This window comes from Crocuta crocuta, unplaced genomic scaffold (assembly GCF_008692635.1).
Source record: "Crocuta crocuta isolate KB4526 unplaced genomic scaffold, BGI_CrCroc_1.0 scaffold112, whole genome shotgun sequence".
In the NCBI taxonomy this organism is placed as follows: Eukaryota; Metazoa; Chordata; class Mammalia; order Carnivora; family Hyaenidae; genus Crocuta; species Crocuta crocuta.
Window position 1 is genome coordinate 4,923,373 of NW_027528818.1, and position 19,138 is coordinate 4,942,510.

The window sequence follows — 19,138 nt, forward strand, 5'->3', positions numbered from 1 at the left end:
AAGAATTTGGGGGCACCTGGGTGGCTCAGTCGGTTGAGCATCCAACTTCGGCTCAGGTCATGATCTCATGGTNCTCAAAAATAATAAAACATTTAAAAATTTTTATGAATGAATGAATTAATTAATTAATTAAACAACCAAATAAATAAATAAATGTAAAAAACTTTGGGGCACCTGGGTGGCTCAGTTGGTTAGGTGTCCAACTTTGGCTCAGCTTATGATCTCAGTTTGTGAGTTTGAGCCCCATATTGGGCTCTGTGCTGACAGCTCAGAGCCTGGAACCTGCTTTGGATTCTGTGTCTCATTCTCTATCTGGCCCTCCCCACCTTGTGTTCTGTCTTTGTCTCTCAAAAATAAATAAATGTAAAAAAATTTTTTTTAAAAGAATATTTAAGAATTTTGAACAATTAAAAGGCTTGTATGTGTATAAAGGACCACTACTCTTTGATTATAAATGTGGTAGGTATTATAAGAAATGTAGTAATTTGGTTCCTCAAAACTTAATGGAGGAAAAGAAATTCCAGAATTCAAAAAAAAGTTTTATCCCAGGAAACTTATTAGCTCTGTTTTGTTTTGTAATAATAAATGGTATATCTGGAAATCTCATAAGGATTTTGTTTTACTTTTAATTAAGTAGTCAGGTTTTAAAGTCATAAAGCTGGGAGGCCTTCTAGATTCTGTTTTTCCTTCTGCCCTTTATGTCTCTATCATCATTTCTTCTTTTAAAAACAAAATCTCTCTTAGAACACCTGGGCAGCTCAGTCAGTTGAGTGTCCGATTTCGGCTCAAGTCATGATCTCACAGTTGGTGAGTTTGAGCTTCACATCTGGCTTTCTGCTGTTAGCATGGACCCTGCTTCGGATATTATGTCCCTCTCTTTGCCCATCTCCTGCTCTCTCTCTCTCTCTCTCTCAAAAATGAATAAACATTTATTTAAGAAAAAAAAAATCTCTCTCTGCATCATTCCTCTCATCCTCATTCCTCAGCTCTGGACTTATTTCAGGCCATTAACGATCTATTTACTTTCCCTAAGCCTAGCCTAGCCTGGCCTCTCTTCCAATTCCTTCTCCATAGTGTAGCCTGAAGAATCCCTTTTCATAGGAGATCAGGTGCGAAGTTTCCTTCATGATCTGGTCTCTGTCCACCTTACCATCATCAGTTTTTTTTCCACCCATTCTCGTTGCTGTAGATCTAAGATGGCACGCTCTCTCGCAAGCTTCAATGTCTTTGCAATAAAAGTCTTCTCACTAATGCCCCGCCCCCTGCTCCACCCGCGCCATCTTATGTTACGTCATCATTGCCAATGTCTTTGTATATCACTTATCTAATTGTTCCGATTTTATAATTTTTCTATCTTTTCATAGAAGATTGGGAAACCCTTCTGGGCAAGGGCTGCATTGTGTATTGCTCTTTTTATCTTCAGGAACTGGCCTCGTACCTAGCTTAGTATTAAATTAGAATAAAGTTTCTTCTTTTATTTGAACAAGACCTAGGATGAGAATGGATATTAACTTTTTTGTACAGATCAAAAGTTAACTAACCAAAATGTAAAATAAATAGGTTATGCTTTTTTTAGTTTAGCAATGGCAGATACCATCCACTGAATGAAGATGGAAACTTTAATACAACTTTTCAGTGTAACATTCAATTTCACTTACTATAGATAGTACTCTGTGTTAGCGAAGGTTGTTTTCAATTACTGAAGTGTGCTTGTAAATAAAAATTATATAATAATGGCAAATATTAACAGATTTTATTATTTATCTTTAGTTGGCACATCAAACAAGTACTGGATTTCTGTTTTTTGATGCTGTATGCCCAACCAAAGGCCATGTATTATTTACAGGTAAGACCTTGGTGTATATATATAATTTGAAGTGGAAGTATTATGTTCTATTGTATCCCTCCACTTACTTTGTATTCAGAAAATAAGAAAATGCTCATTATATTAAAATTCCAGAAGGAAGTTTTAAGTTGATTTGATGTAAGTCTTCTAGCTGGGTTTACTATAAACAGAGGATATCAGAGTTACCTGAAGCAAACTGAAAAGAAATTCTCAAATTAGAAAAAAATAGAAATTATGTTCCCTACATTTGTCTTGCCACAAGTTTATTACATTAGAGAAACATATTTTGAGAACTTAATATATGTCAGATGTGTATATGCTTACCATTGGTATCCTACATTGTCTCCTCTCGTATTTTATGTTCTACCCAGTTCTACAGTGCCTTACTGTATTTTTGAAATAAATAAATTGTATCTAGTTTGTTTCCCCTGTATTCTGGCATATTCTTAAATAAGAGTGTTATGTTTCAGCAGTAAGTATACACCTCACTACAAGTGACAATGTACAGTTGTAAGAAGAGTTTGTAAGATATTACTGGAGATGAGAGAATGTTAGAAAAAGGCCTGAAGCAGGGTCTTCTCTTTTACTGGAAGAACAACAACAACAAAAAGAGCCTTTTGATTTCTAGTTAACAGAAACATGAGATCCACCCGATGTATTCTTCCCAATTAGAACAGCATAATTCTGGTTTGTGCTCTGGTAATAATGTGCTTGAGGATTTCCACATTTTTCTGAATCATGTAGGANTCTCTCTATCTCAAAATAAACAAATAAATATTTTTTAAAAAGAAAATTCTAGTTTCCCTTTCCCCCTGTCTTATGGAGAACTGTCCTTAGGCTTATGTGTACTGTCATCCTACCCAGCTTGTTGTGGAAGAGTGCCAGCTCTTTTGTCATCTCATTGCCAACCACATTCTCCGGTTCTCTGGGGACAGGACACGGAACCTATCATCTCACACATAAAGCTAGTTAGTCTTAAACTGGGAACTGAAGTATTCATAAGGATGAAAATGGATTCAGATCAATAGATTTTTTTTCAATGAGGATTTAGATTGAGTGTCCATATTAGTACTTAGGATCAGCTCTGGTCTCAGAATCTGCAAGTGAAAACTAACTAACCATAAATGCCCTCAGGGAATTGAACTAAAAATAAAACAACCTCATAAAAACTCTTCCTTCAGTGTATTCTACTGAAAGTATTTTCAGTTCTCAAGATAATACAATTTATTCAATGGAAGCATCAAAGGAACTAACGACTTTTGTCTTTTTCCAGCTAGAAGATGATATCATAGCTAAAAAGATGTACTTTACAAAAATCACAGATTTTGTCCATAATATCACTTCAAAAAATTGGTTTTATATTGAGTTTTCAATTCTTGGATTCATAGGTAAGCAGTCGGGTTTTTTTTTTATCTCACAATAATCTTAAAAGTTCTTAAGAACTTATTAGTCTATTACTCAGTGGAAAGGAATGGCATGGTTTCTGTAAAGATACTATTAATTTAACAATAATTCAAGTATCTGAGTTTCAGAAAGTGTATTTTTAAACCAAATTTTTCTAGATAGACAATATAAAGAAGCAGATTGACACACAGACATATGTGATAAAAATGTAAGAAAGCTACCACTTGCTAAATGCTTGCTGGGATTCTGGCCCACATGGTAGCTCAGTGACTAAAGGGTACTGCTCTGTTTTACACAGAAACTCAAAGAATTAAAGTTGCAAATAAAGGAATTCTAATTTAGGACTCTAAACTCCATGTAATTTCCAGTATGCCAAATCTGACATCCTTAGAAAAGTATAAAAATATATGAATCATACTCATCATAGAAGAGTTCCTAAAATTGTGCTCATGATAAGATTTAAAAAAATTTCCTCTATAGACTTTCTTTTTTCTTCCTTCTACTCTTTCTACCCTCCCTTCAATACTTTTTCTTTTATTTGAACCTTGAGGCAGCAAGTTGAATTGCCACATTCATTTCATGGTGCATGTCATCCTTTCTTTTGTACAAGAGCCCTCTCTTATTTTATTCTTTCGTTTTATGCCCAATCCCTACTCTTACTTCCTCCCACCCCTCAATAGGTTTCCACTCTAATATGTTCAAAGTATACATATAGGGGCACCTGGGTTGCTCAGGTTAACTGAGTTACCTTCGGTTAACTCTCTGACTTCTGCTCAGGTCATGATCTCACAGTTCATGAGTTTGAGCCCCGTGTCAGGCTCTGTGTAGTCAGTGAGGAGCCTGGAACCTGCTTTAAATTCTGTGACTCCCATCTCTCTTCCCCTCCCCTGCTCGTTCTCTGTCTCTCACTCTCAAAAATAAATAATAAACATTAAAAATGTTTTTTTTTAAAAAAGTATACATTTAAATATGCTTATATGGGTGTTTATAATGTTTGTATCTGTTTAAAATGTACACGAATGGTGATGTGATAAACCTATCATGCCCCTTAACATTTTTGTCCTCAAAACTAGATTTTAAAACTGTCAACATGTTGATTTATGTCCATTTAGTTTATTGTTTCCTACTGCTGTTGCATAAGCCCCACATAATAATCCATTTTACTTCTCCATCCTTGAAGTGGTCAACTTTGCTCCCAACTCTCTGCTGCCACAAAGAAATGAAGTGACATATTTTGTCTCCTGGAACAGGAGCACTGAGAGTGAATATGACTATGTCTCTAAGTCGTGCTAGATTACTTTGCAGATTGGCTATACGGTTTATAGTCCCCTAAGCAGTGCATATGAGTTCCCACCTCCCCATATGCTTGACAACATGTCGTCTATACATCATGTCTTGTCTTTTCTTTTCTTTTTCTTTTTTTTTTTTTTTGCCATTGAGAGGAGTGTTAAGTATTTCTTTGACTGCTAGTGAAATCTGTTATTCATATACTAACTTGACCACCTTCTTTCCCATACTTTCTGTCAAGTGTTGTAGAATCCAATTTTGAGACTCCAAAGGTTTATGCTCAGCTTTGATTTAAATAAGAAGAATAATTATAGGTAATAGTAATACCTAATAAGCTTGAAGAGGAAATAATCTTGTTGATACATTACTGTGATAATTTTAAATTCTTTGTATCTTTCTCACCAAAGTCCAGTATGAGAAGGATGCAGAATATTCACATTCTGATCACAAGAGCACGCCGAACAAGGAGCACTATATATGTAATGCTGAAGTCTTATTTAAGCTTATGTTTACAACAGCTGTGGGTTTTTTTTATTGTTGTTATACTAACAATTTTCTTACTATTACCAAAAATATGAATTTGCTAAATAGAATTTTACAGCATGCTGACAGCAGGTAAGGAAAAGACAATTATTGACTCAACTATTTCCATCATTAAATCACTTGTTTGGTTACTATATTAAAACCAAAAAATTAAAATACAACTATACATTTGATTAAACAACTCCAAGAGATTCAATTCCTAGTGAAGAAAAAGAAGCATGATTACTTCCTACTATCATATTAATTAAATGGTTGATATATTTTACCCTATTTACTTTAACATTTACCTGAATCTTATACCTTCAACTTCATTTCAAAATCAAAGATGCAGTATATTAGAAGAAAGCAATTGGATCTAAGGAAATATCCTACTTTAAAATACAGCAAATCTTTAAGTATCACAAATACAAATAGAAATAAAATTCACATAAAACAATGCTCAAATATTGAAATAATACTATATTTTCATCAAAATTAAATGCTAGACATAAAAAATGTGGTAGATAAAGTTCTACAAAAGTCAGGTTTTGGATTCACTTCTACAAAATTAAGTAAAAGATTATAGCTTCTGTACATTTCATTTTATGTATGTATCGTTCACAAGTCTTAGCAATGGATCCTCATTGATTATCAAAGTTGATTTCCTAAGGGTATTCGCTATTCTAAACCTGCTTCACCCTTCTCTCTCCCAGAAGTGGCAATCTGTAATACTTAAGCAGATATATTATTTTATTATCCTTCAACTTCATGAATGTTTTAAGGATATATTTATGTAAGAATGTATTTAATTTTTAATGTTTTTTTGGTCCTTTCTCTTGTTAATAGAATGAAAAACTATATATAAGGGTTATTTTCTGATATATTGTATAAACACTCGAGAGTTATTTGAATTTGTTTACTTTTTTCTCCATAGGAAAACTATTTAAATCTGAGGACTTAACTGATTTTGTGCGTTTTTTTTTAATGTTCTACAAAGATAAACCCATAGATTTGCTCCTGGGGGACATTTTTCAGGTAAAGATGTGTAACCCAGGAGAGACTCCTGTGAGTATTTCTTTACTTTGTAAATACAAAATATTTTAGGAAAATACTATCTGTCTAATGTATTTCCCTGAAATTTGTTTACAGAACTAAACCAGATGATTGTATTAGTTTTTTAAGTTCTGGTATCCAGAATTTTTACTGACACTGATACCTACTACATGAAGTAATGAGAGGCCACAAATTAGTGAAAAGTGGAAGAAAGGTGACAAAAAAATAATAAAATGATAGATGCAAATCCAAATATGTCAATATTTACATCACATATAAATGATCAAAATATGCCAGCTGAGAGATAGTTTGTCAGAATGGTAAACAAACACTATGCAATTACTTACTGTCTGTACTCAGCTCAAATATAATGCTATACATAGGTTAAAAGTAAAAGATGGGAAAAGAAAAACCATGCAGACAAAAATGAAAAGAAATCTGTACTAGCTATGTTAATATTAAAGTAGACTTTGGTGTAAAAACCCAAAAATTTTGACCAGGGATCAAGATACTATATACTGGTAAAAGAATCAAATCCCAAGAAGATATAACAATCCTAAATGTGTATGCATCTAATGACAAAGACTCAAAATACATGAAGCAAAAGATAACAGAACTAAAGAGAGAAATAGATTAATCTACAAATATAGTTGGAGACTTCAACACTCCTCTCTCAGCAATAGAACTGGTGGGTAGAAAATCAGCAAAGAGATAAGAGAATTGAATGACACCATCTACCATCTCAATTTAATTGATATATTTTTTAAATGTTTTATTTATTTTTGAGATAGATACAGCGTGAGCAGGGGAGGGTCAGAGAGAGAGGGAGACACAGAATCTGAAACAGGCTCCAAGCTCTGAGCTATTCCTCAGCACAGAGCCCAATGCCGGGCTTGAACCTACGAACCATGAGATCATGCCCTGAGCTGAAGTCATACGCTTAACTGACTGAGCCACCCAGGTGCCCCTGGATTTAATTGATATTTTAAAAACACTACATCCAAGAGCAGTACAAAACACATTATTTTAAAACACACATGGGGACTCCTCCACGGATCTATTGGTTAAGTGTCTGACCTTCGCTCAGGTCATGATCTCGTGATTTATGAGTCTGAGCCCTGCATCAGGCTCTGTGCAGACAGTGGGATTTTCTGTCTCCCTCTCTCTCTGACCCTTCCCTGCTCGCTCGCTCTATCTCTCTCTCTCTCTCTCTCCTAAAATAAATAAACATTAAAAAAGAAGAAATTAATAACAGAAAGATAACTGAAAAATCTACAAGCACTTGGAATTTAAACAATACACTCCTGAATAAACCATGAGTGAAAGAAGAAGCCTCAGAGGAAATTAGAAAATGCTTTGAATTGAATGAAATGAAAATGCAACCTATCAAAATTTGTGGGATGCTGCTAAAGTATTGCTTAAGGAGAAATTTATCATAGAAGAAATCTTTATCTTAGAAGAGAAGAAAAGTTTCGCATTAATAATCTCAGCTTCCACTTTAAGAAACTAGAAAAAGAGAGCAAAATCAAGCAGAAGAAAGAAAATAATAGCTCTGAGGGCAGAAAGCAACATAAAAGCAATTCTTTGAAAAGAACAAGAAAACTGATAAGTTTTTAAAAAGACTGACAAAAAAGACTCAATAACATAAATTATCAATAGAGAATACATGATGCATATGTGTGTGTATGTGTGTGTGGGTGTATGTGTGTGTACTAACAAAATATGGAGATGATTTATATGCTGAAAACCTAAAAATGCTGATGAAAGAAATAGACATACCATCATTAAATATTGGAAGACTCAGTAAATATGCAAATGCTTCCCAAATTGATCTATGGATTTAACATAATTCTGATAAAAATCCCAGCAAGATTTTCTATGGTAGATACAGACAAGCTGATTCTAAAATTTTTAAGAAAATGCAAAGGAACTAGTTTAGCTAAAATGATCATGAAAAAGGAAGGAGAAAGTTGGAGGCATCACACTACTCAATTTCAAATCTTATTCTAAAGGTATAGTAAGCAAAACAAACATAGGTAAAGAGGTAAACAAATAGACTCATGGAACAAAACAAACAGCTCAGAGATAGCTTCGCAAAGTATGGCCAATTGGTATTTGACAAAGGAGCATATGCAATTTAATGGAGAAAGAATAATCTTCTCAACGAATGTGTATTGGATAAGTTGGATGTGTGTATATGTGATATGTAGGTATGTATGTATATATATATATATATACATAGAAATACATAAATATACATATACGTATACATATACATATGTGTGTATACATACCTATCTACATATCAACCTAAACATAATGCTTGATAAAAACATTATTTCAAAATAGATCATCTATCTAAGTATAAAACATAAACTATAAAACTTCTAGAAGAAAGTGTAAAAAGTATCTTCAGGATCCAGGAAAAGAGTTCTTAGACATGATACTAAAACTATGATCCATTTTTTAAAATTGTTAAATTAGATTTCATCCAAATTCAAATCTTTTGTACTGTAAATTTTACTGTTAGAGGATAACACACCACAGACTATGAAGAAACATTGTAAATTCCGTATACAACAAGGACTTGTATTCAGAATATATATAAAGTTCCCAAAACTCAATAACAGGAAAATAACCCAATTAAAAAAATAAGCACAAGACTTGAGTAGACACTGCTAAGGCAATTTCTCCCTTACTGCAATAAGCAATGAATTCAGCTCTCATTATTTGGGGGGCATTTTGCAGGAAGCCAGTATTTGATAAATCTATCTCATTGAAACTTCTATTAATAGCTTAGCAAATATTATCATATTTGCTAGTTTTTAACACCTCAACTAATTTTATCTGACTTTAGTTTCAAATTAAATTAACCCTAGATTATTTAAATACTTTACAGTTATAACAACAATCCTTTAATATATTATTTTCCTACATGTTCGTACTGAGTAGAAATCCATTTTAGTGAGTCTACTATTTTTAAAATTGTTAAATAAAACAAAAATGTAATCTATCAAATGGGAGAAGATATTTGCAAATAATATATCAGATAAAGGATATATATCCAAAGATATATCCAAAGATAATATCCAAAGTATATAAATAACTTATACAATTCAGCACCAAAAAGCCCCCAACTAATCCAATTAAAGAATTGGCAGATAAATTGAATACTTGCCAAAAAAGTCATACAGATGGCCAACAGACACATGAAAATATGCTCAACATCACTCATCATCAGGGAAATACAAATCAGAACCACAACGAAAGTAGCATGTCACACTTGTCAGAATGGCTAAAATGGAAATCTCAAGAAATAACATGTGTTGGCAAGCAAGGATGTGGAGAAAACGGAACCCTTATGCACTATTGAAGGGAATGCAAATTGGTGAAGCCACTGTGGAAAACAGTATGGAGGTTCCTCAAAAAATTAAAAATAGAATTACTATATGACCTAGTAATTCCAATATTGGATATCTACCCAGAGAAAACAAAATACTAATTGGAAAAGATATATACACCCCTGTGTTTACTGCAGCATTATTTACAATAGCCAAGATATGGAAGCAATCCAAGTATCCATCAATACAGAAGTGGATACAGAAGCTGTGGTATATATAAATGGAAAATTACTCAGGCATAAAAAAGAATGAAATCTTGCCATTTTCAACAACATGGATGGGCCTAGAGGGTATAATATTAAGTAAAATAAATCAGTCAGAGAAACGGAAATACCATAATATTTCACTCATATGTGGAATTTCAGAAACAAAACAAACAAAGAGATTGACAAAGAAACAGACCCTTAAATATAGAGAACAAACTGGTGGTTGCCAGAGGGGAGGTAGGTGGGAGGTTGGGTGAAGTAGGTTAAGGGGATTAAGAGAACACTTATCTTCATGAGGCGCTGAGAAATAGAATTGTTGAATCATTGTATTGTATACCTGAAATTGATATAACACTATATGTTAATTATACAAATTATTGAGTATATAAATTTGAGATGTATTTTTATGAATTTTCTAAGTATACAGTATATAAAATAATTCTCAGTGATCGTAATAATTTCAAATGTTTGCTCTTGCTTTTAAGGAGTGGTTTCACAGGTCATCTTTCTTATTTTTATTTTTAATGAGATTAACCAAATCTTTTTCTATAAAGCATAATATTGGATCCTTGATTTAATCGTGGTTTTTTTCTACTTAATACATGGGGGGGGGTGTAACAGTGTAGGAATTAATATGAAATGAAAAAGAATAACGTAGTCTAAGAGAAATGGATAGAAAAATACAAAAAAATTCATTTATGTTGTTGAAATAAAAAGAAGGGAATGGAAAATTATAGTTGGTACAACAGTAGCCTGATTTTTCTACAACAGATTTCAAGAAGATATATGCTTTAACAAAAACCATTTTGTTTCTAAACTTTTGTTTTATTATTTTTCTGAAGAAAAAGCTAAGAAATAAAGTTTTATTTAATGTTTAAATATTAAAATAGGACTCTGGCAAAAACTAATATAATACAGAATTCTTCCATCCATAAATGCAATAAAAAGGACTATTTGGGTTGTTTCAGAAGATTTGTTGTTTCTCTTCTTTTTCCCCAGGAAAAATGTGCAGAAAGAAATAAGCAAATTCGTATTCGATATAAACCTTCTCTTTTCCAGCATGTGGGTATACAGTCGTCATTCCCTGGAAGAGAACAATATTCCAAAGTAAGATTTTAAAATGTTACCTGAGTAATATACAATGTATTGTCAACTTAGAAAATATTTTCTAGAAAGGGAGTGATGGACACATGAGAGAGACTATAAAATATGGTGGTTCAAACATAGGTCATCTTATGATAGCTGTATGTTGTGAAGAGCAATCACCTTTTCAAGATCCAAGTTATTTGTCATCATTAGAAAAATCTAGCCTATCTTAACTTCTCTGCCTTACTGTTACCAGCTGTGTAATTCCAAGTAATGACTAAACACGTTTTAAAAATCATAATAATGTTCAGTATTTTAGTCCAAGATTTAAAATTAGACAAGAATACTTCCAAAAAAGTCCCTATTATTTAATTTAAATGTAGCAACATTCTTATTTCAGATCACTGTCATTTCAACAAAAATTCAGTATTGTCTGGTTTTTAATCATTCTTAAATTTTCCATCATTTTTAGAAACAATGTTACTTATAATCTAATTGGTATCTTGCCTGGGTAGAAGAAGCAAAGACTTCAGAGTCAAAACACCTAGTTTTTAGTTATAGTAACCTATGTACACGATATTGGGCAAGACCTGAGACTCCTCTGTGCTTTTTTCAATCTGTAAGAGGAGTTTAAATTAGATCATCCTTAAGATGTTTTCCACCTTTGAAATATTATCGACATCTCTCCCTTCTTCTTTCTTCACACAACAAAGCAAATGATTGCTTCAATCCTTTGTCAATTGAAATCAGAGAAATGTACATACATTTACTCCCATCATTTTATTCATTATTTATGATCAGCCCTCCTTCCACCTTTTCCAGTCCTTATCTCTCTATATTTATTATACTGTATTCTTTGAAACACTGCCTGAAGCACAGTGTGAGTTCAGTAGATGTTGGCTATTAGCTATTAGGCAAAGTGAAATTCTAGATTAAAAATATTCATTAAGCAAAACAGACAAGTGTCTGGAATAATGAATATGCATGGATCTGCATGCAAAAAATAACACCATAAAATAATACATAAAACATAGCTGCAGGTGATGCAGAAAGAAATTGATCTATGCCACTCTATTTGTTAGTGCTACTATAATAGGATTGTTCTCTTCCATTATATTTTTTGCTGGATGAGCTATTTTAACCTTACCTTTGTAAGTTTACAACCAATTAAGTAGAATATTTATCTAATCACTCATATTTTGATATTATATTCTAGCTTTTTACCTTTTTACACCTCATACCATGTAAAATAGAAATAACTAACAGTTTAATGACATGTCCAATGTGATTGCATATTTTTAAATGTATATTACTTTAGTTATTAAAATAATTTAATCATGTTATTTTAAAATTTTCTAACAGGATATTTATTATTAGGATTTCATAATTTGAGTACCTTCTTTGAAAATGATCAGCATCAGTGTTTGGGAAAAAATGACACAATGAGGATTAGTCTTAGTTCTCAACTTTCTTCGTAATGAATAAGAGACTATAGCACATAAAAAATTAAACCTTTGATGATATACTGGTAAGTGTAAAAATTGATATAAATATATAGAAAATTATCAGATATTTGTTAGCCTTATTTTATAACCATATTTTGTGTATTTTTAAAACCTTATACCTATAACTTGCTAATATACTCTCTAATATTTTGTTTGAGAATAATGAGTAAGTATTTTCTTTTCCTTTTTGATCATGTACTGTACACATATAATGAATTTGGAGACAATAGATTTCAGTGTGAAGCCTCATTCTTATCAACAGATGCAACAGTATGGATGAATCTCTAAAACACTGTGCTAAATGAAAAAAGCCAGATGCAAAAGGCTATAGACTATATGATTCAATATGGAATTCTAGGAACGGCAGATCCTGATAATCTCATTATGATTTTAATTTGCATTTCTTTGATGGCAAATGATGTTGAGCATCTTTTCATGTGCTAGTTGCATGTGTGTTGTATGTATGTGTGAAAAGATGCTCAACATCATTTGCCATATATATATACACAAATTCATATAATGAAATATAGATTTTCATCAATATGGATTTTAATGAAATGTATGTATATAGTTTGTGAAATTTCTGTTCGAGTATTTGCCCATTTAAAAAATTGGGTTGCTCACCTGTTTACTTTTGAAGTGTAATAATTCCATATATGGTCTCAGCTTATGGCTTGCTCTTTCATTTTCTTTTTTTAATTTTTAAAAAATGTTTTATCTATTTCTGAGAGAGAGAGAGAGACAGCGTGAGCAGGGGAGGGTCAGAGAGAGAGGGAGACACTGAATCCAAAGCAGGCTCCAGGCTGTGAGCCGGAGCCCGATACGGGGCTCGAACTCACAAACCGTGAGATCATGACCTGAGCTGAAGTCAGACACTTAACTGACTGAGCCACCCAGGTGCCCCTCTTTCATTTTCTTAATAGTGCCTTTCAATGAATGAAAGATTTTCACTTTGATAGAGTTCAGTCCACTGAAACCTCCACTCTGTCGATATAGTTATGTTATTGCTTAGTTTAGTATTCAGTGATTTTATGACAATATAAATGCTGTTTACACTTAAGCTACATAGTATGCTATTTATTTTTCCTTTATTATACAACTGTTTTTTGAGTTTTAAACTTGCTTTATTTCAATGTACTTATCACTAATACATCCTCATATTCCCCGTGAAATATCTAAATCTGTTTGCAGTGTATTCGAACGTTTTAAAAATCATGGATGATGTTGAATCCTTTTCTGCATTTCTACCACTTCCCAATCTTGAAAAATATCTCTCCTGTAGTCTCTGACCAGTTCTAGCAGATATCTTAGAAACGAGGCAGTTGATTTTCCTGTTTTCTGTATCTCAATCTGTATCATTCTTGGTCTACTCATTTGTTTTAGTAAGGCACACACCCCCCTCTCTCTGGTAATTTCTTGAGGAAGATTGTGTAGGAGGTAAATTCTTGGAGAACTAAAACATCTTAAAATGACTGCAGTCTATCAAATTTGTTAGGTTGGTTAGGCAAAGGATTCTGAATTCTGATTTTTGAAGGTATTCAAGAGTGTAACTGATGAAAAGTAGTTAAAGCCATTCTAATTCCTGTTTCTTGGTATAAGCCCAATTTTCCCATCTGTAAACCTTTTAAAATTTTTCTTATATTTAAGGTTCTACAATTTCATGATCATAGGTCTATTTTTACCTACGGTGCTTGATATTTGGTGGAGTTTTTTTAATATGAAAACTCATGTTCCAGTTCTGGAAAATATTCAGAAATTATTTTGTTGATAAAGTGACTCCCTCTATTTTCAATGCTGTTTTTAAGGAACGCTATTTCAAATGTAAGATTTCTTGGATTGATGTTCTCCCTGTCTCTTACTTTCTCCTTCCTATTTTCTTTCTATTTGCTTCACTCTCTGAAAGTTTTTCCGAATTTTGTCTTATATCCTTTTTATGAGTGCTATTTTTGTTTTTTTGGGGGAAGGAAGGCAGTTTCATTGATTGGTTGGTTTGATTGTTTTTTTGTTTTGTTTTGCTTTGGCTATTAAAGCTTTAATGTCTGAAGAACCCCTTTTGTGCTCCTAATGTCACTGTCCCCTTTAAAACCCTTGGTTCTTACTTTATGATTGGAATACTCTCACTTAACCCTCTAAGGATTTTAATATTTTTTCATATGTTTAAAATTTATTTTCCCTGCATAATTTCTATTTCCTTCAAGTTCTTTGCTGTTGTTGTTGTTGTTGGGTCTCTGTACTTCAAGTTGAAGGTATCCTCAGGTACGTAGTGATCATAGAGTGTATGTTCAAAAGGAGAAAGGTGGTTGGAGGCCCTGAGCACACGGCCAAACCTGTCAGTTTACTGTCTGGGGAGGGGTGGCTAGGCTCTTGCCCTAAGGAATCACCTGTTGGTGCCTCTAAGTTTTGCTTCATGGGCTAATTAAATTGCTAGAGAATCTGGGAGCCCAGTAGGCAAAGATAGTTGGGGGCTTCGGTGTTCACTTTGTCAATATTTACCTATTTGTCCTATTTATCATTATTATCCTTACTCTGGTTTGAGTCTAGATACCCTCTGTTTGCCTTTTCAGAGAATTACCTGTCAAGAGTGAAGAGAAGAGGGTCACCAGTCTTCGTGGGGAGGGAGAGGGTATTTAGGGCTTTAACTGCCTCTCAGACTTGCAAGCCAGCCTCACAGTTTTGCCCCATCTTCACCTCCGTTTCTAGCAGTAGCGGAGGTTTCTCTCCTGCAAATGGTGCTTCTGTTTCCATACAGCTTTTGCACAGACCTCCATTGTGGTGCCATCCTTTCCGCCCCCGTTCTGTAAGATCCTGTATTTTTAACTGGCCCTTCAGGTTAAGTGTGATTCCTAGATAGAGTGAAAGTAAGTACTTGTGCCTGACTCACCGTCTGCATTGGGCAGCCTAGTAGTTCATCCTTGGACTTTGACTCTTCAGCCTATTTGCTTTTTAACTTCCAAAAACAAAATTTTAATTTCCAGGACTTTCAGTTGATTCTTTTTTATGTACACAATATCCTTCCTATCTCTCGGAGACCATTAACTACACTTAAACATTCGTAGATTAGTATATGTGTAATTCATTACTTTAACCACCTCCTATGCTTATTGTTTGCTGTTAATTCTGCATCGTTGCCATCCTCCTCTCCGTTTCCCCCTGCTTCTCAGGGGGAAACTCATGTACCTTACACAATGTCTTTTCCCACAAAGTGCCGTGTTAGGTTCTGTCAATGAGAGATAGTCCCAGTAGAGGTGGAAGACACCAGAGAAGGTAGCAGGCAGACAAGGTAACAGTTGCCTGCTGTGGACAGGGAATTGAGATCACACTTGCTTCCTTCTGGGTCATAGGTTCACACACTGCCTGCACTAGGTGCTAGTTACATCTAAGTGGCTCATTCAGCCTTCCTTCAAGAAGACTATGTATATCAGTTGCCTGGGGCGAAAAGTCCTTATTGCTCTCCTGTGGGTGGTGGGTGCTCCCGACGACACACCCCCTTTCTCCTTCAGGGTTAGCCCCAGTGTGGTTCCCATCTTTTATCAAATTTGGCATCTCCGTTCTAGCCCTGTGCCACGTGCTGCAGTCACAGATTCCTCGGCTCCACAGTCCCCACTCTTCCATCAGATTTATATTTCTCATTAATGTGATTAAATGTCTCCTCACCTGGGAGCCCCCTCTATTCTTTATGTCGTTTGGAGTTAGATCTTTTCTGTTCATATACTATTTCAGTGGGGCCTAGCTGTCTACTACCTAGAACCAAGAATTTAGAGATTACCTTTCAGCTTTTTTCAACTTTCAATTTTATTAAGTAAAATAAAATTTACATTCATGACCCCAGAAAGATAAATGTCACCCTCTTTTCTTTAACCAGGTATAACATAGCAACGCTTTAACATTCATTTCTTTACGTCTTTTATACCTCTTTTTTTTAATATTTATTTTTTGAGAGAGAGAGAGACAGTCTATGAGTAGGGGAGGGGCAGAGAGAGAGGAAGACACAGATTCCAAAGCAGCCTCAATGACAGAGGCTGAGCTGTCAGCATAGAGCCCAACGCAGGGCTCGAACCCATGGTCCGTGAGATCATGACCCAAGCTGAAGTCAGAGGCTCAACCGACTGAGCCACCCAAGTGCCTGTCTTTAAGTCTTTTAAAAAAAAACTTTTATGTAAAATTTGTTCCTGAACCAGTTAAATTATGTATTACACTTCTCACAAAACTTTTTTAACATGTAAGATAAATTTTCTATAGTCCATTAAGGAGACAAATAGTTTGGTTTATTTCTATTCATCTAGCTAGTAGTTCAAAATAATATGTTAATTAAAAAATTAATCTTGGTGATGAATATTCTAAGTTTTAAAGTTTTAAAAATTTTGCCTGTCAATTTAAATGTTCTTTATCATTTCATGTTCTACATCTCTAATAAACAAAAGAGATTAAGAAACAACTAAAATATTTCTGTATGAATTATTGCTGAAAACTCAAATAAGATATTTAGTTTTTCTATTAGTTGATAAGCAAGAGAATAGTGTGTTTCTATAATTTGCCAGTGCTTCATCCTACATGAAAAGTTACGTTTGTTTTACTGCAGTGCACTGGGCATAAGGCAAAGTGATTCAATCTCTTGGAAGCAGAGATACCAAATAAAATACAGGATATCTAATTAACTTTTAATTTAGTTAAAAATGACTTTTTTATTTTGTATGTGTGACTCATTTGTTTATTGCTGTTGCTAAATCTACTAAGCCTAGTTGGAGGTGATGGAGGGAGAGGAAGTAGATGGAGATTTCCCACCAAAATGCTTTAACTGAATTATTTGAGTTTACGCCTTTGACTTTTATTAAAGAACAATATTTGCATGCTTTTCAAAACTATTATTTAAAGTTATGTTTCTTTTTTATGTAAAGATACATGTGACAGCTTTCTCTTAGCTAGAAAAAGGATATTCTTTCCCAAAGAATAGTCATGACTTCTGCGGTCCATTGTGGGTATTTTTGTTCCCTTTGACTAACAAGAAATTCAAAACTAACCTCCTATGAAATGTAGTACTCATATTTTCTTGTATTCACAGCAAAATTCCTCCAGATCTAATTTTATACTTAGTCTCTGATTTTCTTTCATACGTTAGTGTTAAAAGATTATTATGTTTCAAATTGTTATCTTAAATCTTTCCTTCATTTATTTATATTTTAAATTATAAAAATAAAGTGTATGTTTAAAGATACCTGGATGTTGTCATACCAGGGGTACCTGGCTGGCTCAGTAGAGCGTGCAGCTCTTAATCTCGGGGTCCTGAGTTCGAGCCCCATATTAAGGGTAGAGTTTATTTAAAAATATCTGTACCTTGTCTATAACAGTTTGTTGGCTTTAATGACAATCCCAACAATATAGATTTCCCAGGTATCCCAATGGTGTTCAATAATTCCAAAACCATGACGGTATTAAAACTGACATTGTCTAATATATCTTAAGAATCATGTCTTTGTCAACGTAAAATTATCTTCTTTACTTATAAGGCAAAAGTGTAATCAAAAGGACAAAATAAAGAAAGAATGTTATCAACGTTTTTCATAAAGATAATTATATCCTTGAGAATTAATTAATTTCTACTTTAATTAATTTTCTAGATATTGCAGTTCTCTTGTTTTTATTTCAGAAAATAAGAAGATAGTAAGCATAACAAGAAAAAATTCTGTAACACATTGGAACCTCAGACAACCTTGATTTCTCATGGCATCTTTTAGAAATTACACTAATGAAAATGCATAATTGTTTGGAAGAGGAGAAAGCAGTAAGCTAGTAGGCCTGAAATGTTAAGCTACCTCTTGTGTCAAGAGAAATTATAGTGTTTATGTATGATATTTATACCCTTACTATTTAATTTAATTTAAAAATAGTAAAGGCAAGGAAGGTTTTGAAAATTAAGAAATGAATTTTGTTGACTTGGATAGTGATGCTATCACATAATTTTAATAAATAATATTTCAGAAAGTTACTATTGTCATGGACAGGTTCTATGTAAATTGGTATATGTTCTTATCCATTTTGTTAGGACATCTAAAGTAATAGAAAGCACAATTTAAGCAAGCCTCGGTCTGGTAGTGTGACAGTATCTTCTTGTCTTTTAAGTAAGTGCGTTTAAAACTATACACTTACACCTAAAATGTCATTTGAACAGATTACCAGCCTCTTGATGTTTATGTATTCTGATAGTCATTCAGTTCTAAAGATTTTATAATTTCTCTTATTAATACTTTCTTAGCTCATGGGTTATTTGGGAATGTTTTCTTTTTTTCAAATATGTTGGTTTTTGCCATCTTTTACTGTTGATTTTTCATTTGATTGCCTTGTCAGTGGATTTTATCTGTGTGATAAGATTTGAGAGTTGTTAAGAACTCTTATGTTTCATATAAATTTGAAAAGAATGTATAGTGTCTGTGCACTCTCTTTAAAATATGTTGCATTCATTTGTTTTTTATAAATGTGTTTTGTGCTTTAAAAATGTCTTCTTAAATATTCCCAGTCATTGGGTGCAGATTTCTCTTATATAAGAGAAGGAGCAATATGTCAAGTATATTTCAGTGAAGCTGGGGTGGGGTGGTGGGGATAGGCAAGGAGAAGAAAAGACATTACGTGTATGTTACCTGTGGCAGATGTTAGGAAGAAAAAAGAGAGAAGTTGAAGAGAAGCCTTAAAGACTCAACACCTAACTGTTGTCCTTAATGAAATGATTCCAGAACACAGAGTTTTGGTAGTCAACACAAAGCATTTCCAGAAAATGTTCCTAGTGTAGCCAGGAGAGACACCCCCAGTTTTTGTCCCCATTGCTTCTGCCCAAAT

The 19,138-nt window shown here is 33.5% G+C and overlaps 1 protein-coding gene across 3 annotated transcripts in view; it reads left to right on the forward strand.

Annotated features, from left to right (window-relative positions):
• The window catches only part of MGAT4D (MGAT4 family member D), a 54,203-nt gene extending 35,617 nt beyond the window's left edge, over positions 1 to 18,586 (forward strand). For 2 of the 3 annotated variants that reach the window (XM_077755949.1, XM_077755950.1), the window contains 6 exons: positions 1,771 to 1,846; positions 3,120 to 3,234; positions 5,994 to 6,124; positions 10,719 to 10,826; positions 12,168 to 12,333; positions 17,955 to 18,586. In XM_077755949.1, coding sequence (XP_077612075.1) covers positions 1,771 to 1,846; positions 3,120 to 3,234; positions 5,994 to 6,124; positions 10,719 to 10,826; positions 12,168 to 12,182 — 445 coding nt within the window. In that variant the 3' untranslated portion in view covers positions 12,183 to 12,333; positions 17,955 to 18,586. The remainder of the gene's footprint in view (positions 1 to 1,770; positions 1,847 to 3,119; positions 3,235 to 5,993; positions 6,125 to 10,718; positions 10,827 to 12,167; positions 12,334 to 17,954) is intronic. The other variant, XM_077755951.1, reaches the window with a different exon arrangement.
• The last annotated feature ends 552 nt before the right edge of the window (positions 18,587 to 19,138 follow it).